Genomic DNA, 17,986 nt, shown 5'->3' with positions numbered 1-17,986 from the left:
GTTTGGTATGGCGACACTATTGACTTAAAAAAAGTGGATCAATTCATTGGAATGTCTTCCAAGGTGAGGTGCATCTCACATCTCACATTCTCACTGTTTGTACTCCTTCTCCCTCTAGACAGGTAACAGTGCTTCGATTCATAGAGCTTTAGGTAAGCAACACGAAGCAGGGTAGTGGTGGAGAGTGATACAGCACTACAGTACACATAAGAGAACAGCTAGGACAGAAACATGTAAGGGGGTTATGATAAGTTACAATAACACCAAAAGTATGATGTATTGCTAGATGTACAGACTAGGCACTTGATGCAAAGCAGAATTGGTTTGAGACCGTTATAATAGGGGACAATGGTAAAGGTACTGTACTATCTACAGCTGAGCTGAGCTGATTTACAATATCTTAATAATGGATGAACGACAGCGCTCAGAGGACAAACACGAAATTCCTTCACAACACGACAAATTCTGTCGGTTGGGTACTGTATACCATTAGTTGGACATTTGCATTCCTTTATTCTGCGCAGTGACTGTGTCTGGCTGTGAAATGCGTCCAATCAGAATCCCAGTCTGATTGTGAACCAGTGGATGCCTGCCTGCTCAGAGATGTTTCTGGGGCTTATTGTTATTCTACTCTGGGATTGCAAACCGCTCTTCCAGAACCGGATGGTTGGATGTCTGTTTTTCCAGGACGTTCAGACTCTCTCCACACACACAGAGCCAAACACTGCCAACCCGGGGAGGTGCTGTGCATACATCAGTCCACTGTCACTCAGTGCTCAGACTCTCTATCTCTTTGTTACTAAAGCTTAATCAATATCTCACTGGGATTCGACTCACTTCCTGCTTTTGTTCCCCACACAAATTAAGCCTCTTGTTTCCCAGCCCCCCATTTTGAGTATTTAATCGTCTACTTTTGAAGCTGCAAACTCATATTGTTCTACTAATGGGCGGCAAGAGCCAAGGCTGTGCAAACTGGAATTGTTGACAATTGTTGAGTCACCATCCTTCTGGGTTTGCGGTGATTGCACATACAGTATATGATCATATTTTAAAGTTGATCATAATAATGTGACCTGTAGGCCTCGAGTGTCACTCAGGGAGAGATTCAAGCTTAATGATGTATACACACTGAAAAGACACTAAAAAGACACAGTATTATGTCAAATCAATAATTTGCCGCCTTGCGTGCTTGGTCTGTTCCCCCGCTGGGGCTCCTGGTTTGGCTAGCCTGGTGCGGGGCTATTATGGTCTGTGCTTGGTTGGCTGGGCCGGGTGTGCTGGTGGTGGGTCGAGTGTGTGGGGCGGCGGGGGTCCCCCGGGGGGGGGGGGGGGGGGGCAGGGGGGGGGTTGGGGGCCGCTGCTGTGCGCTGGTAAGCAAACTGGTAGTAGTCGCTCTATGAGTAGAGGGCTGCAAGGGAATTTTCCTGGATGCACAGTGTACAGGTTTTTTACCTTTGCCTGCTTGCGTGTTCTGTCATCATGTGAAGCGCATTGAATCTTGTGAGGAATGCGCTATACAAATAAAACTTGATTTGATTTGATTTAATGTAGTTTGTACCGTATGCCTCTGATAATACGGGTTATAATGAAACGTCTCACAGTTACAGTATCTCTCTCTCCTCTCCTCTCTCTCTCTCTCGCTCTCTCTCTCTCTTTCTCTGTTCAGCTACCATTTGCAAACCTCAAGAGAAATGCGCCCCCACCCCAGTGTCACCTTAGACCCAGCGATCAGCTACACCCCCCCTCAGTTCCGCTCCCGGAACCAAAGCTACATGCGTGCGGTCAGCACCCTCAGTCAGGCTAGCTGCGTCAGTCAGGTGAGTCCCCCACACACACCTCACAGAGAAAACACCTGGAGCCCTGTAGGAGGAGGAGGAGGAGGAGGAGGAGGAGTGTAGAGACGCCACCATGTGGGCAGAGAGGGTGGGACATTCTGAGGTGGCAGTAACCATACATTCAGTATACAGAAACACATTAGTTAGGCATACTAGGTCTTGTTAATCTTTTATAGTGAGAGATGTAGAGCTTTGTTGGTTTCATTGGTAATATTGTTGAATCACTTACAGTGAATCTCATTTTGACTTGATGAAGAGGGACATTAATAATCTGCTATTTTCAGCACATATCTCCAGTATCATAAATACTGCCCTTTATTTCCTTGTAAGTGACGGTTAAGATTTTAAAGATAAAATCAATAGGTCAATCAAAGTGTCAGTATGGTTATCAGTGGTTATATTCCATCAACACGTAGCATGTTCACACACGTGGTATTTTCACATTACAAGTTTAATGTTGCACCGCACTAGACTGTTGTTTTGAAATCTTCTAGACAGTCAGTCTAGACTATGTTTGTATTTCACAGAAGGAGCTAGAAGCTAAGGTACTCCATTGTGTATGACTATTAAGTAGATGACACACTATGGATAACGTGGATTGAATACACTCTCAGCACACTGTAAAGTCATCTTTATTGCATGGTTTCAGGATTTTATGCACTGCATGATATATGGACTAAATGGATATAGTATACTATACCCTTTGCACACTATCTCTATCGACCCTATGGTGCCTGATTTCTGAAATCCCATTACAGATGGCCTTATTAGTAGGTCACTATATGCCTATCATTACCCTGTATCGATTGCAATAGATATTTATACTGCATGTTGTTTTTACTGTGCACTGTAATTTCTGCTTTTGAATAGGTTCTTGAAAGGACATCTGCTTTTCCCTATTCCCCGTAGTTACATGTACGTCTGTGATGACTTACAATGGGATAGTACACCCTGAAACGGTATACCAAAATGATACATTGCTATTGTCCATTTCATTTGGTTGTTATCTGCTTGGTTTTTTGAGAACAAGATTTTCATGCAAAAGTTCAAAAGGTCGGAAATTGACGGTGGTATTTTTCATGCTAACACTCCTTCATATTTACTGTACAAAGGGGAAGAGTCAAAGTGAGAAAGAGAAAGGAAGAGGAAAAATTAAGGACTGCTATTCCTGTTTTTGTCTCTCAGGTGAGTGAGACTGAGATCAATGGCCAGTTTGAGTCAGTTTGCGAGTCCGTTTTTAGCGAAGTAGAATCCCAGGCCATGGAGGCCTTGGACCTGCCTGGCTCGTTCCGCACTCGAAGCCACAGTTACCTGCGTGCAATTCAGGCTGGGTATTCCCAAGACGATGACTGCTTGCCTTCAATGACATCCTCCACTGTCACTTCAACTCTCAGATCCACAACAGGTAACAGTATGCCTCAAAAAATCCCCCCCCAGAACGAGAGAAGGCTTAGAATACATACCCTCATACATTCTATACATGCGTACATACTTGACATACCTACATATGTACAGTGGGGTACCCTTGAGCTTGAGAGATGCTGGGTTTGAATGATTCCGGTCATTTCCTTTGGCTACTGTTGTGTGTGTCTGTTTGTTTTCGCCTCTGCATATCCTGCGTGTTCAGGAGGATTGGCTTGCGTGTTCCGTTGCACGATCCACGCATCATTACCTGGGCTTCTGATTGGTCATGTGTGGTGGTGCAGAGCTGGACCCTATAGGTAGAGGGTGGGAGGGTCTCATTTAAACCAGCTTGAGGAGAAGTCACACCCCCACCACAGTGCACCACAACACACCACACCGCACCACGGTCACATGACATCACATGGCATGTGTGAGAGGAACAGGCGCTGTTCTAAGCATGTGAAACCCGTAGCATATATATGTGTCGTGTGAGTGTAGTGTGACTCACATAGGGAGGGGTTAAAAGTCAAACAGGGCAGGAGTTGCAGGGGAGTCTACCAACCCCTAATTTGGTGGTGGAGTCATTGTCTCAAACCTACTCCCCCTGCTCTGTTTGACCATTAGTCTAGCGTATTCCACTGGTGTTGACTTTAGAAGTCTACAGAATTACAAGACAGAAAAAAAAAACTATCATGTAATCAACCTAGAATACGGTAAGTCACACGCTTTGGAACACACACACACGGTGCTGGTTGCACAAAGGAACTGACGACAAGTAAATGACCATCTAGAGTGTCTAAAACCAGCTGTTCTCCATTGTTTGTCTTGTGTTGCATAAAATAGCATAGCATGAACCAGGTGACACGACGAGTTGTATCCAACTCATATACTGGATCTCTGTATTGATTTAAACAGATGGGAAGGTAAAACTAAATCTCAGGGAAAGTGAGTTGTTCACTTGAGGGTTGACAGGGCCAGAAGGGTGTTGAACTGGCATTCAGCTTTGTCATAGTGAACATAGTCATTGGGAGACAAACACGTGTAATTGTAATATACATATGTTTATAACTGTGAGGATTCCAAGTCTATGTTCCTGCAATGATTTCGGTTTTTATCATGAATATTCAGGGTTTCAACGGTTTTGTGCAACACATTACATACAATATAATCATCATAACATTAGCATATTACAATAATTATCTGGTTCTTTGTGCAAACAGAACTTCTGCTCCCTCGATAAACAAATTTCTCTAGTGCATTTGGTGTATGCCTGAAAGAGTAAAGCTATGAACCCTATTGAAATGTTATCATTTGAAATGACATTTTATAAAACAATTCATGACCTTGATTTAAAATGTTCAACACATTTGATTAAATCAAGTTTGATGTAATAGACCTCTGTATTTTTATTTATTTTTTGGTTTCTTTGTTTACTGGTTCAATCTGGAATTTTATTTTGTTATCTTGTCATGCTCAAATGGGTTTGCACAGTCAGAATACCTCAGCCTACGATGTGACTGAAGTACTGAGGATCAAGGAGTGTTCTCCAATCCCACTGTCTTACCTGCTGAACTCCTTTCACCCAATAAGCTCTCTGTTCCAATTCTGTCATCTCCCAATTGGCCCACAAAATCAGTTGGCTCTGGAATGGGTGTCCATTACTCTCAGCATATACAGTACATACATTTTTTGTGTGAATTTGTAGCTCTCTGGGAATTTTTCAAATATGCCTTAAGCGACAATCATATCAGACTGGGGCTATGGAGGCTGAACAGGATGTGCTAGTGTGCCTCTGGAAAGTAATTGGCTATTTGGTTTTTTTCCAACAGCAAGCTATAGTGTAAATACCTTTTTCAACCATTTGGTAACCTTTTTTGAAGCATTTAGAGGGAATAGCCGGCCTTTGAATGAACTGAATTAATACGCAGTAATGAATTCTTAATGGCTTCCCAACCAAACACAAGCATGACGAGGCTAGCGGGCCCTTGAATGGGGATGGGAGCCCATGATGCCCCAGTGGGCAGAAGAGCAGCACCCCCTCTCCATTTGACCTGCCGTCTCTTGAAGGAGAACCAGGGGGACAGAACATCTGGAGACCTCAGTGATGCCTGTCACAGGTATTTTAATGTCAACACGCATACATATATCTATGTATATGTGTGTTTTTGCACTGCCTTCTCAGCGAAAAATAAAAACGACATTGACATAATCAGCAGGTAGAAAAATCCCATTTTAGATATCATTAGTCAAATACAGGGGTCCGAACAACTCACAAAATTCAAAGGCCTTGGATTATTCATATGCTTGAGTGTGTCTGAATCATCAATGTGATGGTGAATGTTAACACCATCATGCTTCGCTGGCTTTTGCGAGTTGCTTGAGGTGTCTCTATTTGTAAGTGTGCTAAAACCGCCTCATTGGGGTTACTGTTTAATAAAGCTGTACTTCCCAATCTAACACATAATGTTCTCATACCGCCAGCATAAAATAGCACTGAATGTTATCACATTGCCACTGTCTCAGTGCAATTGTGAGAACAGTTTGTGTTAGAGAAGCTGTATGTTCTTTTTTTCTTTCTATGAAAGTCGAACTCTTTGTAAAAAGGCCATGTCCTCTATGGCCGGGTTTGACTCTTGGCGTGGAGGTTATCAGCCGTCTTTGACTGTGGGATTGCAGCCCCTTCCTGGTGCAGCCCTGTATGGGGGGAGTGGGGGGTTGAGGGGTGGAGGTGGGTGGGCGGGGGGGATGGATTACCCCCCACTGGGTATCTCCACATGGCCCAATCAGCCTCATGGTGAGGGACCTGACATGTTCAATAGGGTTCATATCTGCTTCTTGGCCCAATGACTTGAGTTGTGATTCTTTCATTGCCTTTTCATCTTTTCTGTTGCACAAAAAAGAAACACAAACGGAGAAACACTTGAACCTTTTAGATTTTTTTTTTTTATGATTTTATTCTTAGTAGAGTCGTTCAATTTGAAACTGATTGGTAATGATGGCTTATGCTAGGAGCCAGCGGGGTTCCATTACCCAGAGTGCTGTGCGGTGAAAAGATGGAGAGACTCTTGAAGGTGGATGTTCATTGAGATGAGTGAGAAGGCATTGTAAAAACACCATTAAAAGCTTCCAGTATGTGAGTCAAAATACATCACTCAGGCATCACCTGGTTGAATAGTGAGTCCTGTATGGATTAGATCATACAGGATCGAGCTGGGCTAGAAAGCATTAAAAAGCTCCAGCACTTCAGACTGTCTAGGGGGCTCCTATTCATTCCGTTTTTACATTATGTCTTTCTGGAATGTTTCGCATTCAACAAACAGAAGTGTTATCTGATAAAGGACTAAACACAACGAGACGGCAGAAGACACCGTCACCCATGACTGTCAACAAGTCCTCCAGCTGACAAAAAAAACTCAAATCATACCAATTAAACATATTAAGTCCTACTCTTTTATATGGACTATGCTCTAAATGCAATCTTTAGAAAGGCTGGTTCCAATATATACAATATACTGTATCTGAAATATCCACTGCGGTATTCTACTCACATACTGTATGCACACTGTAGGTTTGAAGATTCAGGCATCACAGTCAAATAACTCTCCAGCTGTTCCCCCCCTCTCAATGTACCTCTATTTGCATATTCATATTTCTCTTCCAGAGGGATATGATGTGCTGGATGGCATCTCTTTACTTAACGAGGACATGATAGAGGATGACGACGGGGCCAGCTCCTCAGCCTATGTGGAGCTGGAGCGACTGGAGAGAGAGAACGCTGTTGCTCGCAGCCAGCACAGCACCAGCTCCACAGTAACGGCCGTCTCCGTCCCCCCGATGTCCCCGCCTTCCTACAGGGTCCCCGCTGCCTCCCCTCTAACCACCCCCGAGCCCCCCGTACCTCAGGCCATCCAGGCCTTCAAAGAGTCAGCCAACATGGTGGCTGCATTCAACATGCAGTGGAAGGACGAGATCTCGGCCATGCGCTACGAGCTGGCGGAACTACGCAGGGACGTGTGCGGGGAGCTCAAGACCTTTAACAGCAACTTTTTCAACTTCACCCAGTGCTACAACATGTGGACCCTGTGTCGAGAGACGGCGAGCGACAGCACCACACAGACTGGAGACCGGGTGTCTGTGGGCATTCAGGCTGGTACCAGCGGGCCAGTCAGACAGAACACCGAGGACAAATCTGTCATGTGCCAGCCGGAACCAGCTGGTACACCTTTCAGCATCATGGACCTGATGGGCCCTCCCCGAATTGAGATCACAGAGGACCCGGGTACACCGGAGGATTCCATCAGCCCCACCAGCTCACGGCCATCAGAAGACTCCACGTGGGACAACAGGAAACAGAAGAGCCGCAGTCGCTCGGACGGCCGCAGGAGTGCCAGTCTAGAACTGTGGAGCAGGAAGTACACTAGTGGGCCCATGTCATACCTGTCAATGTCATACTAATCATTCCCATTCAACACTGGAGAAACATAGAGGGACTTCCCCTTCATGAAAGAACCCCAGAGAAGCAGAGCAGGAGTCAGGGTAAAAAAAAACACAGGACAGGGAGGCAGTGCAATTGCTGGATGTTATCCTTTACTCTATGCAGACACAGTGACGTTAGACTGCCGTTCTCAAGAGTAAGCAGTGATAGTGTCGGTTGAAGTAATCAGTTAACAAAGGACCTGTTGAGCCATCATGAAGTGATGCTTTGAAAAGTAATTCAAGCACTTAAACCTTACTACGCAGATGACGTAGGAATGTGAAAGACAATGACGCAAATATGACCGTTATTCTCCCTAAGTGCCACAGAGTGCAGCCCTCTCTCTCTTGACCATCTAGTGAGTTTCCTGTTTATCTAGTACAGTATCAGAGAAGAAGAAATAGAGAGATGATGTGACAGTGATGCCCAAATTCAATGAATCGCAGATAGTGGGATTCCAGGATACCGCAAAAACATGATTGTTATTGCTAAACGTTGTGGATTCATGTCGATGATAAAAAACATTTTCTACAGTGAAACTTTCATCAAATTGTTCTCTGTTTGCACTTCAAGCATGTTTTTATCATGTAAACCCACTGTCTGCGAAAGCCTTGGTAACACTAAGACTAATTCAATGCCAAAAAGAACCTATTTCGGTATTAAACACAATGTCCTGTTTCCATCTCAGTTCGTAGCCCCCCACAGCTCGATCCCAATCCCATCCCTCTCTTCTCCCAGATGTTTGCATATCTGAAGGGAGTCAGATCACCAAGCTTTACACTTTACACCAGATCTGAGGAAAAGTAAAGGACAGGAATGAGTGGGAAAGGTTCGGAACCATTATGGTACAGGGGAAATAGACACCAGTGATAAAACTGTAGACACATACTGTAAGCCTTAATCTTAATTAGAGAAGAATAACTTAGTGATAACTAGCCCCAGAACTTCAGTCCTTTGGTTTCAGTCCTTTGGACAGAGCTCCACTCTGAGCTAGTCAAATTAGAGAGATTTGATGGTCTGATTTTCATCTTATTGCCTACTTTTCTGCGTCTTTGTGGCCCTGCCTATGGGGATTTTAGGTAGTTCACGTTAATTCCAGTTTCTCCTTATGTAGAAACCTTCTCCTAAGCACCTGATTATACTGATACAATACTGTGAATAACCTTTTAAATGAATACATTTTTACATAATTTTATCCAAATATAAAGATCCTATTTACAAATATGTAGATTAGGTAGCTAGAATGTACGTAAATAAATTAAATTGATAATCATTCCCCGTCTTGTCTTAAATTATAGTTTTCAGGCCACTTCTGTGTAGCTGGTTCGAATGAAAACGGGCATTTTAAAAGTATTTTGGGAAAATGTAGAAATAGAACATGCCAAAGTTGTAGTTTTAGTCATGTATTATCTACAAGATAGATTACATTATATTTGAATGATTCATTCATTACTTTATGAACAACACAAAAATACATGACTATAAGTCAATCAATAAAGTAACGCTTGTTCCACTGTGTAATGTTGCAATTAGGTATTCCCGCGTTTACCTACATTTACGAAAATCCAGTTGACATTAAAGTCACATTTTAACTTCAACAACAGAGACCATAAAACAGTGAACGTAATTAAGCCAGGTTTAGCATTATCTAAGTATGAATGTATCAGCTTAAGTTCATTCCAGCACAAACTCTACATGTTTCAACTCTTTATGTATATAAATGTACTATTTTTGTATAGACCGAATAATTATATCATATATTCCAAGTTTGTATCATTCATACAATTGTGACCATACTGTGTTCTTATTACTCCTCTGAGAGAGGTAGATGCGTACATTCTCTAGTGTGGTTCTAAACCAGACCCTGCTCCTTTGCCCTAGCATTTTCATGGCTGTATAGTTAGGTTTCATCTCATACTCCAATGCAATCTGTTCTCTGTGTTATCTGTCACAAACATCGCCACGATAGTTAGTCCCTGTCCATGAGACAATCAGAACCACTGAGGGTATAGCCCCTCCTACCTCTTCCTCCATGACCCAAGAGGTAGTACTTTTGAATATGCTAACACCGCCTTCACTAGTGATGGCCAGGCCAGGCTCCATGGAAACCTTAATAGCAGTCTTCAACTGCAATGGGCCAATATTAGAGTGTTCCTCAAAAGGAGCATTTGATTGGTCGTTAATCAGTCACATCCCCTCAATTCATCTCCTCCATTGTCACACCATACCAACATGGTGAACCAAAGTTACGGCTGGGGCCAATGGAATTTTGGCTGACCTGAAACAGCTCCAAGTTCCTCAGCACATAATCTGTGGATCTTCGCTCCTGAACAAGATCCTGGATGCATGCATGTATTACAACCCATAATTCAAACGTGAGCCCCTCAAAATCTTTCTGCAGAGGAGACGTTTAACCTTAAGATCTTTGACATCATCAGGAAAGTGGATCTTTTTAAAATTCTTTTTCATTTTGCACGACCAAAAAACAATACTTGAGAAACAAGTGGCACTTTGGAAAAATTACAACTACACCAAGTGTACCCAAAACAAACAAGGCAAAACAGCAGCCACAAAATAACATCAAGATACTCCGAGATTTTGACCTGAGCATTAACATTTCCCAACCCACCTAGTACTGTAACTCAACAGGCCTTCACAGGCTCAGTGAATAGGTTTCACCCTTGACATTATGTTACAGTAGCACCCTACCTTTGGGAGGTCTGACGGGAGGTTTGGCTGACAGCTCTCCTGTGTTGTACTGTAGCAGCTTTCCGAGTTTTGACTTCCTGTTTTGGTATGGAGGAATACAGAAAAGAAAGAAGCTGCTGTAACTTAACAATCTCTTTGCAATACAGGAGTAACAATGCCGTTACTTTTTGGTTTGGTCAATCCCAATACAAAAAAAGATCCTGAATGTTCTTTGAATGTGTTCCCCCACAAGTAAACCAGGCAGAGGTTGGCTGACAATTCCTTATCATTACAGAGAAAGATACTTTAAAAGACTTTAAGAGACAAATCAATCTAGTTAGCTTTTTAATACATATAGAATTTTTTTCCCCCAACAAAAACAACAAAAACAAAAAATGGTCTTGGAAACATTCACATTCATATTTTCCTCTTTTCTTTTGGAATGATAAAGAGGACACTGCAGTGGCTTCCCCCCTGCATACTTCCCAATATGCTGGGGAGTGTGAACTGACATAAAGGTGCTGAAAACATGATAGAGTCAGGTCAACCCATGATGTCTCAAAACTAACTACATTCATTCATTCTATGCAAGGCCTTTGTCCTCTGTCAAGTTATTTCCGATTATGTTCTGTTTTTTTTCTTTAGGTTTGTTCCCCTCATGCAAGTCATCAACACTTGAAAGTACTGTATCATAGTGGATTTTCCATAGACACTTATAGTTGAGAATCTTTTGCATGCGCTTCAAGCGACGCAAACAATTGTGTTGCTACAAAAATGATCTTGTCATACGAATTCATCCCAGTTTTTGCAATGATCACATAATATGATATGAAGCATTCTCACAATAGTAGATTATGGATGCGTTTCCTGGAAGCTTGGTAGCACTGAGATGAAAGTAAACTCCTATGTACAATCCATCGATAACTTTCGTAAATGCATATCTCAGAACCTGGGTACTGTAGCTAACATGGCACTTTATTCCTCTTGTTAATTCCCAAACCTCTTAAAGAGCTGGCACAGGTGCAAGGTTTCTCTATAAGAACTAGCACAATGGTCATGTTGTGTGTTGTGAATTACGGAAGAGAACGCTGAGAGCAGCTTTTCTAGCCTATACATTTTTCATGAACAGCACATACTTATCCTATGTAACAAATAACAAAGCTAATATTTGCCTAATTGAGTACTTTCGGAAACACTACACAATTCAAAGCACGTCAAGTTCAATTATGAATGCCAATAGTTTGATGGATAGATAGTAGGAAACTCACTCATTATATCAGTTCGCCAGAGAGACTTAGACACAAAATACAGTATGTTACACAAACCAGTGCATTATCGTGTATTTCAAAACAACATTCCCAAAAACAAGTTTAAATGTAGCAAAGTGCTGAGATTTTACTTATATTTGGTCTGAAAAACAAAATAAGTATATTAAGATTTCTGAAAAAGGTTGGTTTACAATTTGTATTTGTATCAAGAAACTTTATTTTGAGCGGTGGGACCATTTTTGTTATATTGTATGTAATATCTGGACTGTGTATTTTCAATATTGCGTTGCTAATTATTTATGGACCCCTGTGATATGTTTTATATTACGTCTTACTGTTATGCAGATATCTGATTCAACTGCTGTGCCACCTGTGATGCTCTGACAGATCATGGGTTTGGACTGGAATCTGATCTCAGTTCAAAGATAAGAACTCTGCATCACTGCTTGAGTACACATCAATTTCCACCCATTATGAGTGTTCTCCTGTATGGATTCCATTATTCTCAAACACATTGCTTTGAATTTGATATGGGAAGCAAATGCCCATATGACACTTTCAGAGCTTCTCATTATAATTCATTCTGTATTATATCATTGGGAAGTGATATTTAAGTGACATCTTTGATGAAAGCGTTTTAGTGTTCAAGTCATCCTCAGGGGTTAAAGCTATCATGATGATTGTACCAGTCCAGGTGTCATTATTATCAGCTATGGGTTGACCTCTACTAAATTGACAAGATCTTCTTTTAGAATCTATTTTAGCCTGCATTTTTGTTGTACTGTATTTTAATTTAGTTTCACAAATACTATAATATTTTTCTTTTTTCTTTTTGCTAATTGTGATGTTTAATTGTGAAATGTCAGTTGTTACAACTTCTTTTTGCCTTTTTTTCATAAATCTATATAAATCAATGAAAAAGTTAAAAACAAATGTTTTTTTGAATGGTTTATCATCACAATTTCTATTGGGGTCATAGCTTTACAATGGCAATCAACAATTTCAGAGAGCTTTGACAGAAGAAGAAAATACGAAACGTTGCTGCAAAACAATGTTATTGGTAGTATTTCTTGCTCTGAAAATGATTTTAAAAACAATGAAGTATAAGATACTGTAAGTGGATAAAGCACATCTTATTAACATACATAAATACCAACAACAATCCAGGAAAAAGCACCCACCAGCTACAGCACAATGACATGGGCCAGGTCACAGTATTTATGGGTTTGATCCTCTCAATATGCATTTCTTTTTGTACTAAGCTATCATCCTTTTTTTCATTTTAGGCGCCCGTAGCTTAGCTGGGGGGCGTAGAGCGTACGGTAGGTCTGGTAGGGCACCATTTTCTTATGACTTTTTTTCTATGTTGCAATACACATTTTGTTCATACCATTTTTGTCCCACCTTTTGATACCTTAAAGTTGAGAGAATGATGACATATCCAGAAATAGGCACTTAATCATGACCATGACGTTTGTAGAGGTAAATGTAAATGTTTATATTGCTGTTTACCATTGAATCCATTAAATCAAATGGAAATTACGATAAGATATAGATTGACCAAATGGCATGATAATATATTCCCATTTTTCTAAAAGTATTACTGTAATTTAGTAGTGTCACTACTATTTACCCTGTGTTGACACATTGGCAAAGCCAAGGCAATTATTTTTCATAAAACTAATTTATGTGGTTCCTGCACATTTTTAAAGCTAAATCAAACCTAAAAGATTGTTCCATTTGAAATGTCTCATGCACGTTCACGTTCAACAAGAACATACCTATGCATGTAACCCAAACACAGTCCCCACATTTTATTGTCACATAATATTTAAACTGTTCTGTTTTTCATTTGTTTTGTTATGTCTAGATTTTAAAAATCAGTATTGAAATGTATGGTTGTTATTATTATTATTATTATTATTATTATTATTATTATTATTATTATTATTATTACTACTACTACTACTACTATTATTATTATTATTATTATTATTATTATTATTATTATATCTGAATCACCCTCTTGATTTTATCATGATATACTGTAGTTCAGTTTGCCCAGTATAATAACGACTCCAGTGCCTTTACCATGGCAAGGCAAACGTCTTTGTTCCACAAACCAGTGACAAATCAATGTCGCAGTACTGATCACCACTTGAAGAGAGGTTATTCATCTGCAAGTGACATAAAAATATGGATTTCTGAAGAGGTACCACAGCACAGTACTACATTGCATAAGTCAAGTTTGTTAATGGAGGGGAGGTCTCCTGAAGTTTGTACGTAATTGGAAGACTTTTTCCAGCTCATTGATTTGTGAAGGTTTGTTGTGGTATTCCATACATGAAAGGTTAATCCACTTTGCATCCATGGGGGCATCACCACTGTATGTATATATGTATGTGGCTATGTTTTATTCTACTTTCAACCCTTCTTGAAAGAGGATAACAAATTACCTACTCTTCACAACTATGAAAACCAGTAGTAGTGGAGTCTGTGGGACGTAGCGGACTGTCCTCATCCTCGACATGTAGCCTACTGCTGTTTGTCCTCTGTCAAACTATCAACCCATTACTCTCCATTCATCTACATTCACCTTGGCAGAGCAAAATGATCCCCCCCACACGTTCTTATATTTAGCCAGGAGAGAGATCCACAGCCCTGTGGTGTTTCTTACCAACACTGTTGGATCATTAGAACTATTATCAGGAAGGCACTGTTTTTGCTTCCCCACTTTTTTAGCAAGTAAACCCAAATCTGAGTTTTTTCTCATTTACATTCCTTCTCTGTCATGTCCAGCCCCAAAGCCAGATTACCACAGATAATTACTGTTTACCACCAAGAACTAAGGACTTGACAAGCTGTCATTCTTCACCCATTTGTTCATCTGCGTTTGTACCAGTAATGGTCAGCATGATGAATATGTCCACTCCACTGCTCAACACACATCAGCAGCCCCCCATACTCATGTTGCTTGTCGGCCATTTCACATTAAGACAAACCATCCCGACTTAAGAGAGAGCCGCTTCCCTCCAGTGTCAGTGCCGAGGCCGTGTCTACGGCAGGGGACTGCCCATGGCACAAATGGAAGGAAGTGGACGGGGAGGAGGGACTGTCAGTCAGAACAATGGTGTAACTGAAATGATTGACTACAAGGAAACAAATATGTGGGAGGACGTCTTGACAGAGAAAAACAGTAAGAGGCAGAACTGTCAGACCTTATATATTAGACTTAGAAACATCTTAGGTAACACTTGACATAACGTTCCTTATACCAATTACAATATACACTGATGAGCCAAAGTATTATGACCACTTGCCAGTCATTGTCAATGGTCAGTGGTCATAATGTTTTGGCTCATCGGTGTAGTTACATTGCTTACTAGAATGCAATTTCTATTAGCTCTATACTGTAACTGCATATACAGTAAGACTGCAAATCATTAGCTAGTAATAAGATCCAAATGGGGTAACTAGGTCAAAACTAATCAATTGTTCTTACGTTATTACAGTATGTGGGATCTGTGGAACTTTATGTAAAGTGTGGCCTGATATAATGTAATTGTAAAACAAAGGTCAAAAGACACTTTTAACATCACGATTTTCCCACATGAAAATACAGTAGTTGATTAAAACACGTTTTATGACCTTTGGTTATAAAAAATGAAAAGCTTTGCCTAAATTGAAGATAAAAGTTATGAAAATTCCCAAACAGATGAGAAAACCTCAGAGGAGAAACTGTTCAGTGTAGGCTAGGCTATGCAGCATGTGTAGACTTTGTAGTTAACGGCTGTTGCTGTTTACAGGAGAAGGAGACAGACAGACAGACAGATACTGTAGAGAAATACGTAGATGGAAAAAGGCCACCTTTCTGTTGCGAAAATGAGGTATTCTGTCTCTGCCCTCTCAGCCCACTCTGTCTAATGTGTCTCCCCACTGTCATGCCCCTCTTCAGATGTACAAAACACGACCGCAGCTTCTTGACAGATCCTGTTCCAATTCAATCTCATGTCTATGTGGTGTTTGCCTGGTAGACTGGTTTATTGCTTGGTTAAATGAATGTTTGATTTATATGTCTGTCTACGGTACGTGTCCTCTTTCTCTTTATGCCACTTTTGTATTCCATTTTATGTTCCATTTTTACTCTCTTCTATTCTCTCTCCTTCATTTGCTCATTTTTGTTCATTTCCCCTTCACACATTTCCATTCAGTTACCTGAAATATTATTGTATATATCTCTCATAATCCAATTTAATTATGTTTATAGATTTTTTTCGACACATTTATTCATCAACTGGTTATGCTGATTTCCTATCAAAATGTTTGTGTTTTTACGTTCTCATATATATGTGTGTGTGTGTGTGTGTGCCTCTGATCAGGACACAGCTCTTGTGTACGTAGATAATATTGCATGTTTTCTCCCGTCTGTGTGATCATGCTCTATTGAATATACTGTACAGAACAGTCTAGAATATACTGTACAGAACAGTCTAGAATATACTGTACAGAACAGTCTAGAATATACTGTACAGAACAGTCTACTTCTACATGTGGTTCCATGTCTTAAGAACAGTCTGGATGATACTGTGTGAATGCTCTGTGTTTATGGAAGGGAACACAGACAGCAAAACTTTAAACTGGACCATCCCAGCGCAGTAAAATCCTGCATACTGTTTATCTGTCTCTGTCCTTGTTTGTTATTGATTGACCAAAATACCATGTTAATAAGAAGAAATGTATCTATATATATATATATATATATATATCATCTGACATGTGTCTGTGTGTCTCTCACTTGAGTGTGATCCCGGCGAGCCTCAGAGAGAGGCATGGTAGGTACAATAAGATGAAGCATGTGTTTGAGGACGAGTCTCTCCTCTCCCTCCACGTCCCCTCACTAACTAGTGTCGCCTGCTCTTTCCAGGAATCCAGTTTCGCCTCCCTTCTTCCTGCAGTGTGGACCGGGCCCAGCCGCCTCCAGGTAAAGCAGCCGACTGAAAAACCTGAGCCGGCTATTACTCCAGATATGCTGTATATACACTACAGTATATATCCAGGGTATCCGCGGTGTCTTGAAAAGTATTAAAAGTTGATAAATCAATTTTGGGCAAAAATCAAGACCCTTAATAAGTATTAAAAAGTCTTATCACGATTGTTTTTTTGTTTTTTTTAAAGTAATTTTTTCTGAGTGGGGCAGTCCCACTCATATTTTTCATTGTATTTACAGATACAGTGAAGAGTTAGACAGGAAGGATGGGTGAGAGAGAGAGGAGGGATGACATGCAGGATATGTCCCTGGCCGGAATCGAACCGGGGGACGCTGCGGTTACATGGTCAGCGCTTTACCCGCTACGCCACCTAAGTGCCCCCTTATCACGATATTATGAGGTCTTGAATTTTGTAGGTATTTTTCTGAATTAGACTCTGTCCAAAGAGTTTGAGTCCTAAAAACGTTTAGTAAAAGTTCATGAATTTATTAGTTTTATTAAAAAACAAAGATGAACCGGAAATTCTGTTGTATGATAGTGGTCTAGTCTATTGCAAACTAAAACTGTTAAGTTAAAGGTGTCACTGATGTAAACGGTTACAGCTAGAAGTGGCGGTGAGGTCTGGAAAAATATTGACAAAAGTCTTAGAAAGGTATTGAAATTAACCTCAATATTCCTGTATACCCTGTATTACTCCAGATATGCTGTATATACTACAGTTTATATCTCAGCTATTCATTCATCTCTGGTTGGTAACGTTTCACTACAGTGAAAGGGTGTGAGGTCCTCACGGTTCGTATTGTGTGTTGGGTGTACAGCAGCTGGCCAGGTGCTCCTTTGGCTAACACAATACGTGTGTGACTCTGAGGGAAGGGGGGAAAGGGGGTTAGGTGATAAAGAGGTGAGATGCTGTGAGCCAGCCAGCCGTGCTGACCTCAGATCCCCCTGCCCCCCTTCCTTCCCACTAGCTGTTGGTCCAAGCGCAGCTCCTGAATACAGACAGAGACGAACACTGCTCTGGGTTGTGAAGCTGCAGAGCAAGATTTGGATGGGGTCCCAGGCGGCTTATACAGGTGTTGAAGATGTTCAAAGATCCAGGCAGTCCAGGGATTCAGATTCAGTCTGCTAGAATGGGAGGCTGTCTAAGGAAGTCAGAGCTTCCACACTTCCAGGTTTTGAAGAAGCTGCACCATTTAAGTGCAGATATAAAAAAAAATGTCTACAGGTGAATGCTGTCTGTGTCACCATGTCTTTGTTGGGGTGACATCTACACAGAGAGTTGTTAGTTGTAGAGTTACATTAGCTTCAGGTGGAATCTTACTTATTAGC

General features: G+C 41.0%; 2 protein-coding genes across 2 annotated transcripts in view; one reads left to right on the top strand and one right to left on the bottom strand.

Annotated features, from left to right (window-relative positions):
- Window positions 1-17,986, bottom strand: part of bpnt1 (bisphosphate nucleotidase 1) — a 417,747-nt gene that overhangs the window by 153,291 nt on the left and 246,470 nt on the right. The gene's annotated exons all lie outside the window — the stretch shown is intronic.
- LOC308153407 (disks large-associated protein 2-like) overlaps window positions 1-17,986 on the top strand; it is a gene marked incomplete at its 3' end in the record, with an annotated part of 47,298 nt that overhangs the window by 20,291 nt on the left and 9,021 nt on the right. Inside the window, exons 3-4 of the mRNA XM_080526542.1 lie at window positions 1,667-1,817; window positions 3,021-3,240. Coding sequence (XP_080382668.1) covers window positions 1,667-1,817; window positions 3,021-3,240 — 371 coding nt within the window. The remainder of the gene's footprint in view (window positions 1-1,666; window positions 1,818-3,020; window positions 3,241-17,986) is intronic.

This window comes from Nansenia antarctica (genome assembly GCF_963989245.1).
Source record: "Nansenia antarctica genome assembly, chromosome: 3".
Classification (NCBI taxonomy): Eukaryota; Metazoa; Chordata; class Actinopteri; order Argentiniformes; family Microstomatidae; genus Nansenia; species Nansenia antarctica.
Note: the sequence above shows the minus strand (reverse complement) of the source record. Positions and strands in the feature narration are given on the sequence as shown.